The 20,461-nt window shown below is 40.2% G+C and overlaps 1 protein-coding gene across 1 annotated transcript; it reads right to left on the bottom strand.

Annotated features, from left to right (window-relative positions):
- Positions 1 to 487: 487 nt before the first annotated feature.
- hnmt (histamine N-methyltransferase) lies at positions 488 to 12,261 on the bottom strand. Its single transcript, XM_080478867.1, has 7 exons — positions 12,191 to 12,261; positions 11,496 to 11,643; positions 7,629 to 7,681; positions 5,692 to 5,799; positions 3,349 to 3,479; positions 3,075 to 3,168; positions 488 to 2,419 (listed from the first exon to the last, which is right to left on the bottom strand). Exons 2-7 carry the CDS (start codon positions 11,630 to 11,632, stop codon positions 2,058 to 2,060), a joined length of 885 nt encoding a protein of 294 aa, XP_080334993.1. The 5' UTR covers positions 11,633 to 11,643; positions 12,191 to 12,261; the 3' UTR covers positions 488 to 2,057.
- Positions 12,262 to 20,461: the final 8,200 nt, after the last annotated feature.

Below are 20,461 nucleotides of genomic sequence, written 5' to 3'. Positions count from 1 at the left end.
GAGTATGCTGCACTCTTGTTAAGTCTGTTCTTATGACACAGTGGGTGCAACTGCCATCTTTTATGCAGTGGTCTGTTTGGGCAATAGATGCACGGACAGAGACAGAGGTAAGATAGACAGTCTAGTGAAGAGGACCAGCACTGTGCTGGGATATATACTGGACTCTGTAGAAGCGGTTGAGAAGAAGAAGCTTACTAAGCAGACATCCATCAAGCTCCCACCCACTGGATTATACTGCTGAGGGAGCTCTGAGCAACTTCTTCTGCCACAAGCAACCACAAACAAAAGGCTCTTCAGCCTATCTGGTCCACTGTATATGTGTGTATGCTGAAATTGAATATACTGCAAAGTTTTTGTATAGAACACTTTTATGGATATACGTATTGTATATATCACAGAATTATACATGGTGCCCATTGTTACATGCCATTTCCTTGTATATAGTGTCCTACTCTTATGAATATTTTTTCTTATTAATTTTGTGTTAATGCTCTTATTGTTCAGTTTAACCTTATATCCTATCACTGTTGCAACACTGAAATCTTCTCACTGTGCAATACATTATCTATTGTATCTTATCAGACTCTTAAATCTACTTTAACTGCCAATAGAGGCTTATGGTGTGAAACCTCCACTTGAACTTTATTTACTATTGGGTTATAACCCCAGTTTTGACTGTTAAATGGCTTCAAAGTGTTTTTATTAGCTTTCCAGGAAGATTGCTGGTTTAATTTGACATTTGGACAATCCGTCATGCTTCCATGTTGTCTCTTAGTTGGTAAAATATCACTCTCACTCTGGGCAAGCCGGAATGCTTAATCAAAACATACGTTCATAAATCTAATATGAACCTTTTGAATTCAAATGCAACTTCAACACTTCACTGTGGTGAGTAGAAACCTATACCTTTTAGCAACTATCAGCTGTACACATACTAGAACACCAGTCATTTCTTTTTCTTATATTTGTCCATTGCTCATCTTAAATACATAAAATTAAATACGCAGCTTACAAAATCTCAGGATTCTGTCTCCATAGGGATGCAATTCATTTATTTTAGCATTTGTAAGGAATCCGAGAACTGCAACTGCAACTCAGTAAAAAAAACAGAAAAAACATAATTGACTTGCATGGGCCAGGGAGCATTTACACTGGACGAGGGACCAGTGGGCCTCAGAGCTGTGCTCATGTGAAAATCCATTCAAATTGAACAGAAATGATGAACACGAATGATGTTGGAGGTGTCAAGAAGAGCATTATGCATCAGCCACTGATGAGCCTTTGGTAGTGGTGTTACCATGTGGGTAGTTGTGTCTCGTCAACATAGAACAGTGCTACATTTTGAATGGTAGAGTGACAAGCTCATACTACCTGAAGCAAATTAATCTAGTCATTATGTCCCTGCATAAACCACACGGACCTGATTTCATCTTCAATAATGACAATGCTCCAGATCATCGTGGTGGCGTCATTACTGAATGTCTGCTGGAGACCGGGGTACCTCAAATGGAGTGGCTTGCACTTTCTCCAGACCTGAATCCCATAGAAAACCTCCGGGGTCAACTGAGTGGCCACGTAAATGCTCTTAACTCTGTATCCAGGACCTGAATGAGCTGAGGGAGAGTGGGACACTTCAGCAGACATTAAGTCGACTTATGGACTCATAGATGAGACATGGTTGTCACTTAAGGGCACATTGACGCTTTATTGAGACATTGACATTTTTTGTTGGGGTATACCCGCCACCATTTCAATAAATTGTTTGAGATGAGGAAATCACCACTGCTTGGTCCTACTTGAATGCCCTACTGTCATGATACAATATCACTGTATCATGAACTTTTTACAGTTTCCATAAATTTCTAAGCCAAGTATCCCTAACTTTTTATCAGCCGGGATAAAATCTGAAGCTTATTAAGACTGATCATCACATTAGTGGTTAACAGAAACGTTTTGGTCACAAAAGAATAAAAGAAAAATCAATCAAGTAATTTCCATTCGGCACAAACATTTGAAAGGTTTTACATTCATCGTACTGGGAGCAGGATTTTTTCTTTTTATGTCAGCTGATCCAACACTATCACACCAAGGTTGTTGTTAAAAATAACTTTGCCTTCGGACTCCACACTGCAGTCTGGGTGACGAAGCAACTTCAACACTCCAGCTCTTAGCTCGGGTGACGCCGTTTTACTGAAGTTTTGCACCTCTGTGAGAAAATCCAGAAGCAGCTCTCCCTTTTCGTCTCCCTCAGTGAAACACTCGGTGATTTCCATCCCTGATGGGAGCTCGTACCACTGGTACCTCACTCCCCTGGAGTCCAGGTCGCTTTTGATTTCTCCAGTGGTCACACACTGACTGATTTCTGAATCACATAATTGGTCCTTGTAGGCCTGCCACAGCTTCCCCCAACCACTCTCCTCTGAAACAAAGACCATGGAAATACAACTAGATTCATCAATTGCTCAACTTTATATATTTTGTTTTGACAAGATTCTATGTGGGATGTTATTTCTCAGTTGGTATGTAATGTCTTAGGTTGAAATATGTTTGATCTGTGTACAAATGTTTTGTTGTGTGCACAAAGATCAAAACAAAGTTTGTAACACAGGCCCTGTTTTTGAGTCTGTGCTGAATCAAATTATAGTTTAAGAGCCACGTGGGGCAAAAATTGATGTCACTGATCTCTTGGCTGCTTCGGGGCTATTAGAGCATCAAAACAATTTGTGTGGTTATGAGAGTTTCATCTGTGCATCTTTATTTGTGTATGAATATTGGATATTTGTGTCAACGATCTTGGGGCGTTTCTTAACTAGATGCGTGCATCGCTGCCATTCACAGTTCTCAGAGTTGCGGTATATCTTTTACTAATAAATGGGCAACCCCAAGCAGACAGATTACGAACTGCAGTTGTGGCCCACAGGCCATATGTTTGACAACCAGTCAAGTGTTGTTGGATGGACTGTTCACATGAACCCACAGAGTTTAATCAACAGTCACACTGGTTACACGCACTTCAACCAACTGCCGAAAAATCAGAAAAAAGAAAGTACAAAAATAAAAATGAATATATTTACCAGACACAAGAATGATGAGTAGCTTCCCTTTCTTTTCCACGAGACTCTGGAAGAAGCTGACAGTTGCTCCGGGATCACCCACATAGTACAGCATCTGTCGATTTCACTAGATAATGAGCTGGTAAATGCATTCACAGAGCGACTAATTGTTATATACGATGCTAGGCAGATGTTCCAACGGGGATAATTGCTGTTGAGGGCTACTTGATGGAATATAACCTGAATGTGTCAAAAAATGCAGTTTGCGGGCTGGATGTGCACCATCAACACCGACCTGTATCATGTGGATGAAGTCTGCTTTCTTTGTTATCTTTTCCCGTTTCCAGTGCTCCTCAAACCCAGAGGCCGTCATCTCGTTCCAGGTGAATTTGATGTGATCCAAACCCGGTGTCTGTGACACTGAAACTACACGCAGACCACTGACAGTTAAGTGACTATAATGCACATTACTCTGAAGTTACCTGCAGTTGTCCACACAAGTTGGCAAAATCACAAGATTTTAATCAGAAATACAAAGCCGGATATCATACACCGAAGCGAACATGATGTTTTTTTTTACTGTCTACACACAGCTAGTTTTATTTCAGGCCACAATATTTGGAGCTGACAAGTGTCACCATGTTGGAAAGAATTTTGGTAAATTGCACCTGTGCTATCAACACGAACACAACCCAGTTGAGTCGTATCACACCTCATTAAAATTGATGGAAACCTTTCAGCACTACCACATGGGGGCATAAGTGACATTTCCCCACTCTATTAATCTAACGAGCACAAATTAAATGGCAGTGATTGTAAGACTAAAGTTTAAAACATTAAAAAAAAATTCTGTGATTTACACTCCTTGTTGTGGATTATATTTTTAATAATATGACAATGTTTTTGAGCGATGCAAACATTCCAAAGCAGGCCTGTAAATAGACATTCATATTGCCAGTTCAGAACACTGATTCACAGCAGTGACTCATGACATCAAATGTAAACGGAGCCAGAGAAATTGGTTACATCGGTCAGTTTTATCTGCAGAAGCTGGAGTTTGATCCGTCTCTTATGGAAGCATTGCATTGAGGTGGAAAACCTGACGTTTCTGTCTGCAGTGACCAGCAGTAGGCCTACTTTAAAGTCTCTGAAGTCTAGTCCTGGGGAGACATTTCTGCAGAAGATCTCATTTAAATGAATTCTCAAACTATTGCTGGACTTGATAATGACCCAGTCATTTGCGGCAGCAGGAAGTCACTAGACACCTGCAGGGCAGAGGCTCTCCAGGACCGGAGTGAGTCAAACCAGGTCCATCAGTGAAGCTGCAGTACGTTTCAATTTGGCTGCATTATTTTAGGTCTTTTGTTTTTGACCTTATTTTACTGCCTTACACTTTAAAAGGACATATTTGTATTTTTTTGTACAAAAGTAAAACAATTACAACCTCATATAATCTACCTACCCTACTTCCTCTTTCAAAGTGCCATACTTCAATGAGTCACTTTTATTTAGTTGCTTGGTTGGTCAGGCATCTTGCATTATCATAATATTCTGATCCATACCAACTGGAACCACTAGATGTCACTGTGTGACTACAGAATTAAGCTCCAGTACCAACAAAAAAGCTCTGTTAGTACCATATTTGACTGATATTGCAAGATAAATGTCCACAAAAGAAAAGTTACAAAGCAGAATTTGAACAAAAAGATGATATGATGGAAGATACTTTTAAAAATGAATACAAGAATGGAAATTTAGTCTGTTATATTTAGGCTATTGTGTCGTTAATCCAAACTCCCTGTCAGAGAAAAACTTTATCGACTTGACATTATTGTGCAAATAAATTTGGACGACGTTCATTAAATAGTCTTGACAGATTATTACTATAGATGACCTGGAGAAACAAAATACTCTCTCAGTGGGATTTTTCTTACTATTAGGACTGAAACTCTCACTTTGCAAATACATTCATGACAATGTCGAGGCTTTTAAATATACTTAACTGGCCAATCGTTGAATAGCTGAAGAGAGGATTTCATTACTCTTAAGAAAACCTATGTACCCATGGCCTTTGTGTGAACTGCTGATTCAAACCACGTAAAGTTTCATCCAGTGTTGAAACCACAAAAGATTTCAAGAAGCTCCACAACATTGTTTTGATAACACCCGTTCTGGCAAAGCTTTGTGCCAAGATCCTCTTACAGTACAGAAACATACTCGTGTTTAAAAAAAAAAAAATGAGGGACTGGGGAATGATCGCTTTAACAACAGTTTTCATTAGAACAGCACAGTGAATATTTGATGTGTGAGTGCATGAGCGGTGGTAGCAGTGATCGAGCAGTGGTCTTGCAGCTGCTAATGATTCAGTATTTCAGAAGTCTGGACTCACAGATATTCATGCAGGAGGCTGCAGTGTGAGTGGTGCTTTAACAACCATTCCCCTACAAATATGTGAATAGCTGCATTATTTATTAATTAGTGCAAAAGCAGAGAGGGGGATGCTTTAAAATGCTCAGAAAGAAAAAAAACACATTCTTCGCCGTTAAATTAAATATGGAGTCACATTTTGGTGAGCGTGTGAATATAGAGAGGCATTTTTGAGGTGCGCGAGTAGAGTGTGTGCCTCTTAATACTCAACCTTTGAATTTGTGTAGCTGCTGGCTGCTGGGCTCAACCACCTCGTAATCCACTGCCACCCCTGGGTGCTTCTGATGGAGCTCAGAGAGCATCTCCAGGTCAATCTTACCTACAAGCACAAACACATTTTAGTGTAATATTATGTCCCACTTTTCAACAATAATCAAACTGTTATAAACGTTCCGATTTTACTTGTGCTAAAAATGACAATTCAAATGCACAGCTTCTTCTTGGCTTTTGTGTGTGCTGTCCAATCATTAATGCATTTACCTTGAACATAGAAAAGGTCTAGAGCTCATTTCATGTATGGTTATTGTGTCAGTGAAGTGATCCATGAAAAATGTGGTCCTTTCTCAGGAAAAAAATAAATACAAAATTAGGAAAAGAAAAAGAAAAATTGATAGTCAAGGAAAAGCCTTCACAACAGCTGGGCAGATCAGAAACACTGCAGGGGGGCATCTGTGTTACATCCACAACCGGGACCAGACTTCAATGTGGTGCGAAAACCATTTGTGTGGCTCAAAAACAGGAAGGGCAGGTTAAAGTAAAGAAATGTAAAACAATACCCGTCCACTTTTGGAACAACAACAATGTGCTATAGACAGATGAAACAAAGATAAAGTTGTACCAGAACAAGAATACGGAGAAGGGAAGGAATCGCTCAGGATCCAAAGCGTACAGCTGATCAAAGAATCAGGATGGAATCTGTACTGCTTTGGACGATACGATTAGCTAATATTCAGCTTTTACGATTGAAGTAACAAAAACAATTCTTTCTAAAAAACTGATTACGGTATCAATAATGTCAATTTCAGAGGAGACTTGCATTATCTTTGCCATTCCTTAAAAAAAACGAATTATCACTGTCATTTAAGGGAACACGGTGAATTCTAATCTTGTCCTTCCGGTGCTTGATATTTTTCAAAAACAGTGAGCTTAAACCGCCTTTAATGTCTGTCGATTAGAGGCTTCGTGCTTTCATTAACTTAAAAGGACTTGCCACCAAATATGAAAAGTGACAGATTGATTTATGATTATATACCTACAACCTGATTAAGATGAAAATACCCTCAAATCAGTGGTGAAAGTGTGCACTTGGAGCACATCTCGATCGCTTCAATTTTAATCAACTGTGGTCGTGCGCAGAGCCGAACTGCTGAAATTAATATCAACGTCCAATTACTCACGGACCTGACTGCACCTCGTCAGCCGGCGTATCATCTGAATGTTTCAGAGCCGATTTAGAAAAGAATTAGTCGACAGCTTTTTTCTGAAAATTACACATCGCCATGAAAATGCTTTTGAGTATCATTTAGCCACAGGCAAGTGATTTTCATTGCGTTATTATTGAAGGTGACAAGTTGCCGTGTACAACAGGAGTAAATTTAAGCAGAGGAGCCGATGTGGACGTCGCTGAACCTTTCTGATTACGTTGAATTATATCTTACAAGGGAGTTTGTAGCTTTTCGAAACAAATTTTACAGTCCATCGGAGAATCTGTAATGTTTCTGTAATATGACACGAACACGGCGACTCGGATAATTTAAAAGGATTGGCACTGATATAAGTAAAGGGTAACGGTGCTCAGGGGGCTCAGAAGAAGAAGAAGAAGAAGAAGAAAAAAAAAAAAAAAAAAAGACTTCACTATATCATAAAACAGCAGAATGGGGGAGGTCACTTTGTCTCACTTGAGGTTAAAGATAAAGCTGACAACAGGACAGATGTCGAGCCTCATTATCAGTCAAGAGTTGGTAAAGTTTCTTTCTTTTTTTTCTTTTTTTTTTAACCCCCCTGCAATGGTGATGGTAACAGCAGGCTGATTCAACAACGCCTCCTCACCTTAAATGTCTGCCACAGGGGTCGTTCAACTATTTACCGTTCTGCATTAAACATAAGATAAGTTCAGCAGTGACGGCGTCCTGTGGCATGTGTTCTTACCGGCTCCGCTTCCAACTCCAATCACATTTAGACGGGACTTTCCATCTCCAACACTGAGGCAGAAAGAGAGCGAGAGAGAGAGAGAGAGAGACAACTCCACACTGAGTCTTCAGAACAGCAAAGCCTTGAAACTCACATCCTCCAACCTGCCAAATGTGGGGCACATTTTTGGGCTTGTAACTGTCAATTCTGCCTGACACTTGGGAAATGTGAGATGTTCTGATGTAGTGACTGAAGCATCTACAAATACCAAGGCTTTGATTGTTGCCGAGACATGTTCTGTCACTCACCGTCTGATTTTTAATAACACTATTACACCTTTTAATTTGCTCGTGAGTCATATCTCTCCAGATCCCTCTCTGGTGTGCTTCTTAGACCGGCAAAGGGGAGCAGGGAGTTTTGGTTCGGTTCTCTGCTGCACGTCAATCATTCTCCTCCAGCTTGTATCAACGTAGAAAATAACACGGTGAGGAGTGAACTTTCCACAAGCACTTTAACTGCGTGTGCTCTCGTTGTTGGTGGTTGGTGCGATTTCTCAGCAACCCACAAGATCGCCAACGTATCTTGGTTGATGGGAAAGTCAACGGGGACGTTCCCACTTATCAATGTACAACTGGATTCTGCTAAACCGGGAACTCTACATTGGGAGAGTGGAGAAGTCCGGGGGCTGGCGTGATCTCACTTGACAAGATGGATGTCATTTCTTAATTATGTGCTCTGCAATAAACATGTGATGTCAGGGAAGGTCAAAATTCAGGGCAGGTAAACCGTACGTTAACAATTTGTTTTCTTTTTTGAGTTTGATGGGTTGTGTCGGAGCAGGATGGAGGATCCCACTCTTCTCAAACTTTTGCTTCCTATGGCCACTACTTCTGCACAATAATGAGTTTTTAATGGGGTTTTTTCCAAATGATTTTTGTGAGTATTGCTCTATAAGTTATTAATAATATCTTCAATATTAATATAATCATGCAAAGTTAATAATAATATCCAAAAGGTAAATACAAAACGGTGATCTCACTACTTAACTGGCTCATTTCATAGGAGCAGCTCTAATATCCCTGCAGTTTATGGAAGGTGGGCCGCTGTCTACTTGAGTTTAAGGATGCAGAATAAACCATTTCTGTGCATTAAATAGAGAATATTGTGTGTTAGTGTGTCTAATCGAATCACACCCTCTGTAAGATTTTAACTTTGGTAACCTCTCCTATAGAGTTTGCTAATATCATAACAGCTTAATTTCAACATGAACAGATGTGACGTATTAAATTAACAAATAACACTGACTTCACAAGCGGCACTGAATCCACTTTAAATTGGTGATGGAAATGTTATTTTCCGACTCGTTTCTTGTAGTCATGTCAATGTTTCATGAATGCACCATGAGACACAATGCATGCTGGTTGAGATCTGATCACTCCCAGCCATTTACTGTACACTCGATCTTATTACTACTTGTGTCACATTTATGAAAGGACCTGAAAGTTGCAGCAATGCCTCTTTCTTTGGGACTTTAATGTTGCCAATACATGTCTGTACAAGTGCCATATCAGGCTGCATTTGCCATTGTTGCAATTCTATTTACACATTAATTGTGTCTCCCACTCCTTGTGATGCAACAGGTACAAAAAACAAACAAACAAACAAAAAAAGGCAGTGACCGCAAATATTGAATGAAGGACCGAGATTCAATACAGCACCTAAAGAGTCCAATTGTCATTTTAAAAGCAGTCATACATGCAGTTGAACTTTAGATCACCCAGAGGCATAAAAGCATTAGGAAGCAAATAGTTCAAGGAAAGAGTTTGACGTTTGGCCTCCAGTTCAGAGAAGTGACCTTGTTCTGCACCCACACCGGCAGCTGAGAGGAGAGTGACTACATGCACTCGTAAATCACACAGGATTAAATCACACACCCACCTACCAACACCTAACACCCACACACACACACAAACCAAAGAATATTCTGAGGCGACACCCTGATGCTTTTCCACCAACATCCACTAGATGGCACTTGAGTAAAGCTGCTGGTATTTGGGAAGAAAAACACTTGCCCTATGGACATTTTTTTTTTTTTTTTTGATAGAGACATGGGGAATGGGAATCATCGGTGGAATATAAGAGGACAGTCTATCAGTGTGATAGTCTACGTCTTTGCTTTCAGTGGGTTCCTGAAGACTCTGATAGGTAATTATTAACTGCAGTGGAGAAATGCCACGTTTTGTAAGTGGAAGGTAAAATGCAATGCGCATTAGGTCAAAAGACTCAAGTCCTCGCCTCATATCATGTACTTCAGTAGTAGTACAGACGCAAAAAATACCGATTCAACCTATTTGTCATTTTAGGCTGCTTGTGCTGTTTCTTTTTTTTATGTGCTAGCAGCACTTTGAGATTTTTTTTAGGAAAATTACTTTAGAAAGAAAAATGATTATTATTACTGTTTACTTGAGTAAATAATCCAGGTTTGAAAAGATACCATTTTAAGTTGATTGATACAAGGCATCCTGTAAAAAGGCAGCCACTGTCATGCACATACAAATATTGTAACTATTGCTATTGTATTCCTCACCACTTGATCTTTGGCAATGACAAAATATAATTCAGCTTGTAAGTTTTTATTCATAGCCTAAACCATATTTCATATGAAAGGGAAACTAGTAAAGTGGTTGAATGTAGGGAACAGAAAAGACACACTCAGGTAAAGTGCAGATACCTTGAAAATCAAGTACAGTAAATAATTAGAATTACTTTTGTTACTTGACGCCTCTGTAAAATAAAGAGTTAAATTGCTACTGGTTACCTTGCAACATGCGGTGATGTAACAGATACATAGTTAGAGCTACTATAAAAGTAGACAGATAAGCTGAAGTACAGCTACTCATTAGTGAACTCTGGACTTTAAAGACTACAACATAGCCCCTGAGAATGATCCATTTCCCATTAGTCATTAAGCGGCATGAAGAATAGAATTATACAAACACTTTGTTACTACACTTCAGAGGACATTTCAGTTTTCTGTACTTTAATAAACTTCTACTTTTGCTTCCATTGGGACAAATACAAACTCCTCACATTTCAAACATATTTCTTCATTATGTTGAACAATTCCCTTGTTCTTTGAATGTCCTTGCAAACACAAACAAAATCAAAAATGATTTTGAAGCTGAGAAGATGGATCAATAGCACATGGAATTGCATTTCTTTAAGTATCCATCAGAGCGTTTCTGCACTAATAGACATAGCCAAAAAGGAGACAAATGGATGAAAAGCAAAAGGAGTTTGGGAGACTTGTTGATTGAAATAAAGGCTGGCTAGAAGTGTGACTGAGAGAACTCGTCGCCAAACGGCTGAAACTGAACTAGATAACACTGATGATGGAGCAGATTCTGAGCAGCAAGCAACACATTCCCTTGGCCTTATTTGAATAAAAGAGATGTTTGAAGTTGTCAGCTCAAAGAACAGAAACAGCCGCTAGAAATGTCCTTCAAAGGACGACACTTCTTCTTTCTCCAAACTAAGGATCTGCACTTCTATGGGACTAAAGAGTGCAGACTTTTGGTACCTCTGTTCATCCCTGAGATACAAAGACGCTACAATTCAAACTGCTTTCGCTCAGAAAGACTTTGTATTGTGATCTAATCTAGTCCTCCCATAACCACTTAATGTTTGAAGGAGCTTCTGCCTCCTTTATCCGTAACAATGACACTGATCTTGTGACCTCAACAGGTTCAAATGAAGGGAGGATCGTTGATGACAAGTGTTTATAACGTTGAAATACTCTCGACATAAATTGCACTTTTGTGTTGGTCTAATGTCAAGAGTGCAGCTGCGAGGACTTGTCTCATAAAGCTGTGTGTGCTTCATTACCTGGCCAGTATATCTGGCAGTTTACTGTGGATAAAGTCCTGCATACACTGGTGCTCAGTGGAGCGCTCCAAAAAAAGCTGGAAGGCTTTCTGGTATCTGCTATCATCATGGACCAGACTCTTCAGTGGAGATGCCATAGTGCACAAAGCTGGTGGGAAGAGGGGGGGAATAAATAAACATTCGTGTCATTAAAGGCAGCAGACGCATGTCGTGTGAGATGTAAACTCTTTCTTGTCGTGGCCTATTAGTCAAGCAGCGTGGGTGGCGCTGTGACACCAACACAAATCGGATGCCACGGACGATGGGAATGACCGAGAATATCTCCTTTACTCGTGGAGACGTGGTTTAAACACGTGACGCCATCGTAAAGCGCCCCTCCCAACACAAAGCGGACTTCACAGCCGAAATCGCTGCTGCGGATCACACGAGCTGAAGCGCGCTTCCAGATCTGTGCACCGACGTGATATCCGCTTCTTGTGTGTGAAAGGCGTCTGCTCACAATTGTTTAAAAACAACAGCAGCAACGGAAAGCCGCTCATACGGATACTGTGGGAGCGTCACCGAGTCCGCTAAAATATATACGCGCGAAAACAGTTGTTTTTTTTGTTTTTTCCCGCGAAGCAAATCCTGCATAATATTTCATCATTATTGAGCTCGTGTCGCTTGAGCCGCGGAGATCGAGACAAATCACTTACATGTCGCGCAGGATCGCGTCCGGAGCTGTCGGAAGGCTGAGGTATAAACCCTCCCACCCGTGTCGCCTCCTCCCTTCAAGGAGGGCCAACCGTGGCAGAGGGAATCGCGGGATGAAAAATGTCCACATTTCAGAACACATAACATGCAAGCCTGGATTTGAAACAGTGATGTGTTTCCCAGGTCACCTATTTTGTAATTAACTGCAATACTCACATGAGCTGGCAATGATTAGGATTCTATAGCCGGGTGCAGGAGTGTCAAAAGTGGCCCCCAAGAGGCTCCCATCCAGGACAGGCCGCCAAACCAAGTGAATTGTTAAAATTTCAAAGAAATCATTGATTTTCTGAACAGATTTCTCAAGAGCAGCAGTCGCAACACTACAGTCAGACACCATGAAAGATAGCAAACTCATTATTATATTATTTGGGGGACATTTTATTGTATTTTGCCCCAGAAGGAATCATTAAAATTGTTTTTATCTACAGTCATTTTCCCTAATAAGTGTTTGTTTTTGCAAAAAAAAAAAAAGACATTTTCATCATATATACGAAACTTTAAAGTTTAAACTTAAATGTTATTATGGCACTGTTTTACTGGTACGGTCAGATGAAATTGGACTGTTTGTGGCCTCTGAAATAAAATGTGTTTGACACCACTAACCTTGAGTTTGCTTCACCAGACATTGTCACAGTTAGTAACGTTATGGGGATACATTCATTCTGTTTTATTGGTTTCCATTTTTTTTTTTTTTTTTTTGGTTTCTCGTCTGGCCAGCAAATAGTTTTAAAATGTTTATCATGAACAATATTGTCATTTTAAAATGCACTGTCAAATTTAGTTTTTTGGGTTGCCAAATAAAGATTCGTTGTCCATTTTTTGCATAACAATTGAGATCCATTTAACTTGACATGTCATGGTTCATGTCTTACATGTATCTCTGCTGCCTTTTGTGTAATCCTAACCATGCCTCTCGTTCCAGGCTCCTTGACCTCCCTTCCTCCTGTTTGATTGCTGTTCTTCACTCTGATGTCTTTCACCTGTACCCCGGCGTGTGATTGTCATCATCTGGTGCCTTTAGTTTATAACGATATTGTCTTGCTTGCTCTGGTTCTCGGTCCGTCTACGTTATTACGTATCTGCATTCCAGTGTTTCTGTGTCCCTTTGCAATCCTTCGGTTGTGTTTCTGCCCTCCTGGGCTGCAGCTTCTTAATGACTTTTGTGGACTTCGCTCCCTTGAACTGAGGACTGTTGGAAGTTGTTTTTTGGGGGGGAAGGGGTTTTCTTTTAGTCAATAAAATGAGTTTTTTTCTTCGCGAAATCATTTCAAATGAAGACACAACTGATAAAACAACACCCAGCATGGTCTTGCCATGTTTCCAGTGATTCTGAGTACACAGTGTCCTCAGATCAGGCCGGAGCATTATAGAAACAATTAACTCTGTTCTTGTTTTTCTGTCCCTCTTTGTTTGCACTGTTGCGACCTGTCCAGGGTCCACCTACCTTTGTTAATCCAGCATCTGTGAGTTTGATAAGCCAGACTCCCCTAGACCTCTGAAGGTACGTTGTGGTATCTTGGACCAAGACGTAAGCAGCAGGTCCCTTCAGGTGAGGGAGTTGCAGCGTGAGGCCTCCATGAGACTGCATGAGACTGCCTTTGACCCCGCCTCTGGGTCTCTGCTTGTCTGTCTTTTCACCACTTTTAATAGGGAGCGACAGAACACTGCAGAACTGGAACACAAGAGCCCACAAGGACTGCAGTTTCGGAGATGCTCTGACCCAGACGTCGAGCCATCACAAATTGGTCTCAGTTGTGCAAATCGTCACACTGAAACCAGAGTCGAGACTTCAGCGATGCAGTGATAAAAGCTCACCACAGAATTCCTGGTCTGTCTGCAAACGAAGCACAAATTCACTTTTTAATCATCAGGAGACCGTCAGTGGATTATAATGTTGTGGCTGATAGCTGCATTTTCACTACATTATTGACATACGGCTGGATTCACTTCAACTGCACTATTGTTTGTTCATTACAGAAGCCACTATCACCTGACGAATGGATTTCACTTTGTCACTGCTTCAGCGGTCCCCGAAGTGCTTTACAACGTTAATCACATTCACGCACACACTCACACAGTGCTGGCGATTTCTCCAATGCAAGGTGCTCAATCCATCCATTGGGAGCTTTTTAGGCTCCAATGTCTTGCTCAAGGACACTTTAACATAAGGACGAGTACTTAGCCTGCTCAACCATTTGACCCACAGCCATCGTGTTGCACGACGCCTGAAAAGTTTGGCTTTCCCAGTGAGAAATCCAAATTTTGACAGCGTTCAAATGTTTATTTCCACTTGAAAGTGAGTAACTTCCCACTTATCAGTTACTTATGAAGGCGTCATTCTTTTCTAGTGACAGTTTTGATTGTTTTTGAATCCTACTGTAAAGGGTGCATTTGTTTGATCATACTTTAATCTATGTTTTCTGAAGCATACCATTGAGAATGACATGCGAACCAAGTACATCTACATGCATGGTACCGTCAGGGTCTGCCAGGAAAAGCATTGCGAACTGCTTGCATTGCTTGAGTGATCCATCATGTCAGGTTTACATTTTTCTGGGATACATTACAGTTTCATGAAGGCATAGTCCAACCCCACACTCCTGCATCAAGAATAAAACCTGACAGGAATAAAACCGGATGATATTGATTTATTCCAGGTACCAACAAGTTGATTTTCTCACTCTGCAGAGACCAGAGCCTGGAAAGATCTTTTCTTTTCTCTTTTTTTTTTAAGTCAAAGAATTTTTTGAGCTTTGATAAGGTCATCAGAAATGTGAGGGTGTTATACAGGATAATTGAACTTCTTTTTGTACCTACAGACTATAGGAAGTTTAGTATATGATAAAAAAATAAAAAAATAATAAGGTGACATCTATTTCTTTAGAAGCTGGAGACTAAAGCAAATGCCATGTCGTGCGGCTCTCACATTTTCATTGGTTACAATATCTGACAGACAGAAATTAGGCCAAGAACCTAAATTAGATTGTAATTAGGTCACAGACTCCATCTGATGAATCTGAATCCAGGGAGGGATTCACGTAGCAAGTGTTAACGGCCTACAGTGATCAGTAGGAAACCTACTGTATGTTGAGAAAAAGGCACTCACAATAGCGAGTGATTGGATGCACGGACGTAGGAGCTTTGCTTCCCAGTAACTTGTGTCCAGTGATTTAAAAAAAAAAGAGCCCAGACTCCAAACTGAGCATCATAGCTGTGCCAAGTATGTTCGGCACTGGGATTGGATTTTGTCAGGTTTGAGCGGCCTTTTCGTCAACGTTACAACATCACCGGAAAAGTCGTTTTTCAAGCTACGAAGAGCCTCAGATGCAACAAGACAGAGCCAAGAAGACTTTCACCTTGAGCTTTTATAGCAATGAAAGAGTGAGAAAGAGTCATTAGACTGAAGGCCAAGTCTGTGCTGTTTAAGAATGCCATCATCAACACCTTGTCGTAAAGGATGAGATGCTGGATTTTAAATCATGTAAAGAAGTATAAATGCCCTCTTTTGTTGTCAACATTATAACAGTGGATCTGTGAGTATGAGTACTATAGTCATAATACTCAAAGAGTCAATTATAACAACACTCTCAGGTATTGCAAAGTCCATTTTCACTCCAGAAACACATTTCTTCACTTTTTTTTTCCCTTTTTTTCCAATTGAAACAGTGCCCTTAGGCATGGGTACAGTTGAGAGAAAAAAAAAACAGTTTTGGAAGCAATTTGGGTAAAGTTCAGCTCTCGCAAGAACATTTCGTGAACAGGAGACCTCCGCAGCACATGCCCTTAGATTGAACTTCACACTGAAGTGAGATTGAAACAAGTTATGTCTAGCATGCGCACACGCACGCACACACGCACTTACAATTTATAAACTTGCATGTTGATCATTTTTTACATTTTTAAGTTAAGGGAGGAGAAACAACATTATATTCTATTATAACCAAAATGTTTTGTAGTGAAAGAAATAAATGAACAAGACTGTGAATATTTTCAAGCGTGTTTTATCCGCCCATCCATTGATATTTTGTACTATTTCGACCTGATAACAGGAACAATGCAGGATGCTGGCCTACCGCAGGGGTAAAAGAGAGACAGACTTAATCACGTTGGCAAACATTCAGTCACCAGCTACTTTAACACAAGCCTTCGGACTATGGAGAGAAGCTGGAGTATCCAGAGGAAAGATATGCGTCTACTACAAGGAGCACGTGCAAACTGGGCCTGTCAGCCAGCAGTTCAGAACAAGGAGCCATGCTTCTGCTGCCTAAACTTTCGAAAGAAGAAGCATTTTTTCTTTTAATAGGGAAAAAGTGGTGCAAGTTATGTTGCCAGAGTCCATGGGAAAAGTGGCTTTTAATATGGAAATATGAGGTAGTGCGCTCACCAGAAAGAGGGAGAAAAAAACCCCCCAAACAAACCAAGGAACAAAGAAAGCGAAAGAGGAGCTGCTGGTGGGTGCTGCATGCTCAGAAAGGGAGAAACAAGAAAGCAAATAAGAATGTAGATAGAAAAGCTTCAGTTTTTTAGCCTTCTGCAGGGTTACCAGAGGCAGAATTACCGAGCCTTGCTACTTAAATTCATTGCAAGATAGCATTTAATGAATTTTTTGGTTATGTTAAACTTTGAATAGGGGTTTTAATCACATACATGATTGATAACACGTGTACATTCAGTGGATGTATTATCATATATTACATTCGTTCAGTTTGAATAACAGTTTTGCATTTACTATCCAGTAATTGCTCAATTTGAATCATCTTAAGAATAGAAGTTTAGAATTAAGTCCATCCTTGAGCATAATGTTAAATGCATATAAATGTATAATAATGGCTAAAAACATTTCTTTTTTGAATGGAATTGATAGTTGCATTTTTTTCCCTGCTATTTATACTAAATGTTTTTAATCTAACCTATTGATTTCCTGTTTCACGATTTTGGAGGAATGATTGAGAATGGATGATATTAACAGACGAAGCTGTTTTCTTCTCCATGATGAGTTGTCTACTTAGTTTGAAGCCTACTTGTTTTGAAGGTGTCTGTAACTGTAAATTGGGTGTGGAAATCAACACTGTTAGGAAGTAATTGTTTCAGTTTGGTAATGGCTCTGCACCGTACAACCTTGAATTAAAGAGTTCTCATGCATCCTTGGTGAACTCACCTATAGACAGGAGAAATAAAAGTGTAAGTCTCTGTCCGCATCTGGCCCTGGCATCTCTCAGCACTTTGCCTGTAAAACGGACAGTGGTAAATAATAAATAAAGGATCATATTTTTTTGTAGTGGCAATTTATTTTGTGGTCATATTTGAACATCCAGCTTGAAAAATAAAACACTGCAGCTGGGGCTAAAACTGAAGCAGCTGACCTTATTACAGCAGCATGTCCTGCCTTCAGTGGGTCCGTGTTCAGACCAGACTAAACTTCAAAGTCCCTTTATTAATTACACGAGCTTGCACCATCTTATCTTTCCGACCTCATTGTTCTCCATGTGCCACCTTCGCACTCTCAGATCTGAGGGCCTTGGTCTTCATTTAATCAGGAGAAGTGTACCAAAAACCAAAAAGACCAAAAAAAAAAAAAAAAGAATCAGTGGGTGGAAAAGTATTTTTCACCAAGATTTGCTTAATTGGGACGACACCTCTCTTGCATTTGATAAAACACAGTCGGGCTAACTCTGTCTAATTCAGTACCAGATATTCATTAGAATATATCAAAGTCTCTCTTTCTCTCTCTGTCTCTCCCTTCCCTCGCCCTCTCTCATCGAGATACTCACCCACCGGCACACACCCACTGTGGCACACACTGCGGCCAGCACCGACGCAGTGCTGCTGGTCTACTTTGATTTTAGAATACAAGGTCGGATTAGGTAAAGTTTCTTTACCACTTGACTCTGTGAGTGTACTAGAGACATGAGAAAATTGGAACCCCAATTTCCACAAATCAAAAACTTTTTGGGGGCTGCATGGTGGAGCAGTGGTCGACGCTCTCACCTCACAGCGAGAAGGTCGTTGGTTCCAATACCAGCCGGGTGGAATTTGCACATTTTATTTGTGCGTGGATCCTCCCGCAGTACAATAATAAGCATATGAGGTTGATCGGTGACCAAATCATTTGTATCCTGCCCTCGCCCATAGTAAGCTTGGATTGGCTCCAGCACCTCACCATCCTGAACAGGATATAAGTATAGAAGATGGACAGACAGAAGATGTTGTTGGTTTGACTAGTGATGGAGGTGATGAAGATCATTTCGGCCACATTTAAGCCAGATATAGTGTAATTGTTCAGTATTTACTGTTTGATTAATTAAACTAAACCAGAAGCAAATTCAGTTTGAACTCAGGCATTTCATGAAATCATTTCAGAAACACTTCACAATAAGCATTGAAGAAACCAGAGCATTAAGTGGAATTACTCTACAGGGAAAGAGAAATCATTGTGGTGGTACTTTACAAAAAGTTTATTTTTTTTGAGAACAGCATTCTTCCTTTTTCTTCTTTGGATTTTCTCAGCACTTCACCTAGACAGCAAAAACTTGATTCCCATGATATGAGACCCAGTAAGTCAAGCAAAGCCAAAGGTAAATGGCCTTGCTGTTTCATCATTCATCTAAGATGATTCAACAGCTCTATCGATTGTCACTGACTGCAGGTGAGCTCCATGTGGTGAAACCTTGCTGTGAGTATAAAGGCAAGAAAAATCCCGGTGATCCAGATGTCTGCAATGCACGAGCAACATGCAGCTGATTTTCCACCGTTGAGTCCAGCTGGTCCCTTCTGCATGAGAGATTTTCTCCACCGTCTTCCTGTTGCTTTCCGTTTTCGTTCAGAAATCATCATCCAGCGATGTTTGAATTCCATATATATGATTGAAAATTGAAGGACATTAACATTGTTGTTTTGGAAAGATAAACTACCACCAGCAGACTATGGAAATGATGCAACAATCTCATCTCGCTGCTGACGTATTGTTAAGCACATGTTAAATTAGTAATAAATGACAAATAAACATTCATTACTTTAAAACGTTATGCATTGTTCCTGCTAAACATTCATCATGCTCCCACTCTGCTCCAAAAAACTGCAGCACATTGCATTTTATCAGGATGATTGCAGCTCCCCGATAAGAGACAAATTAAATAAATTAAAACAAAATTGCCATTCTCAGTCTGTTTGCACGCCTTCAACGAAATCTGCAAATGTCTTGAAAGCTACCAAAATGAGATGAATTGAACATGACAAGATGTGCCCACATCTTTGCCACAGATCAGATGGCCGTGACACAAGCACTTGGACTCAACCTTCCCCTAACCAAAAGTGACAGTCTTAAATAAATGTATTAGATGAGACAAAAGATTTAAACGCCCGCGTCCTCGCACCCTCCGAGCATCCTGGGACTATCTTGCAGGGAATCTGACTGCAGGGTAAGATGAATCTTATCAACTGCTTATCTATTCTGGGCTTTGCCTCAGAGCCGGCATCAGTAATTACAATTTATCAGGACTCGAAAGTCAAGGAGCCAATGAAGAACACAGCGTCTCCCTTTGAAACATTTCTTGCGATTTGAACTCTGAAGATGTGCGATAGAGATGGAAGAACAGAGCACTTTATTTTCCACATGGTTTCACAATTTATTTGCATTTTTGTCCAGCTCTCCATGTACACACAATAGTAACACAAATAGCATGGTACTGTAAACAATTGGTGGACATATTTCAAGATTTCCAATAAGAGTTAACACATCAGGTCAGATGTTGGCCGTTCCTTAGTTTTGCTGTAGAAATTTGACGGTAAGTCATTTAGAACCTTTCTGTATTTTGAATTTACTTTTACTGACATGTACCATATGTACCTATGATGGCCAAAATATTAGAAACACTGCTCAAAAGAAAATGTTTTGGCAACTTGTAAAACAGACTCTGTGCAAGGCCACTTGGAGCACTTTTTGCCAAAATGGATCAAGCATGCCTACATACAGTCAGCTGTTGAAATACAGTTGTTGTGATGTTGATGACATTGTAACAACCATATGTGCACAGCCATGGAGATTATAGTGTTACTGGCAAAATACATTCAAAAGGAGGTTGGATAACACAAGATCGAATCTTTACTTTGTGGAGAAACAGCTTAAACTCTGATCAGTGTCTGCTCTCCTAACACCAGTAATGCATTAATATTTTACGACTGATCATGGAGAGTTTCTAAATGTACCCCGATGC

Source organism: Lipophrys pholis, assembly GCF_963383615.2.
Source record: "Lipophrys pholis genome assembly, chromosome: 13".
NCBI lineage: Eukaryota > Metazoa > Chordata > Actinopteri > Blenniiformes > Blenniidae > Lipophrys > Lipophrys pholis.
The sequence above is the reverse complement of the archived record's forward strand: the minus strand, read 5'-3'. Positions and strand labels throughout refer to the sequence as shown.

What these genes read in the sequence shown, in the direction of transcription:
- hnmt (XM_080478867.1), bottom strand. Translation starts at nt 11,632, where the DNA reads ATGGCATCTCCACTGAAGAGTCTGGTCCATGATGATAGCAGATACCAG. An exon ending in CTGCCAGATATACTGGCCAG is followed by an intron (nt 7,682 to 11,495) that starts GTAATGAAGCAC and finishes TTTCTGCCTCAG; the next exon opens with TGTTGGAGATGGAAAGTCCC. An exon ending in ACTTCATCCACATGATACAG is followed by an intron (nt 3,169 to 3,348) that starts GTCGGTGTTGAT and finishes TGAAATCGACAG; the next exon opens with ATGCTGTACTATGTGGGTGA.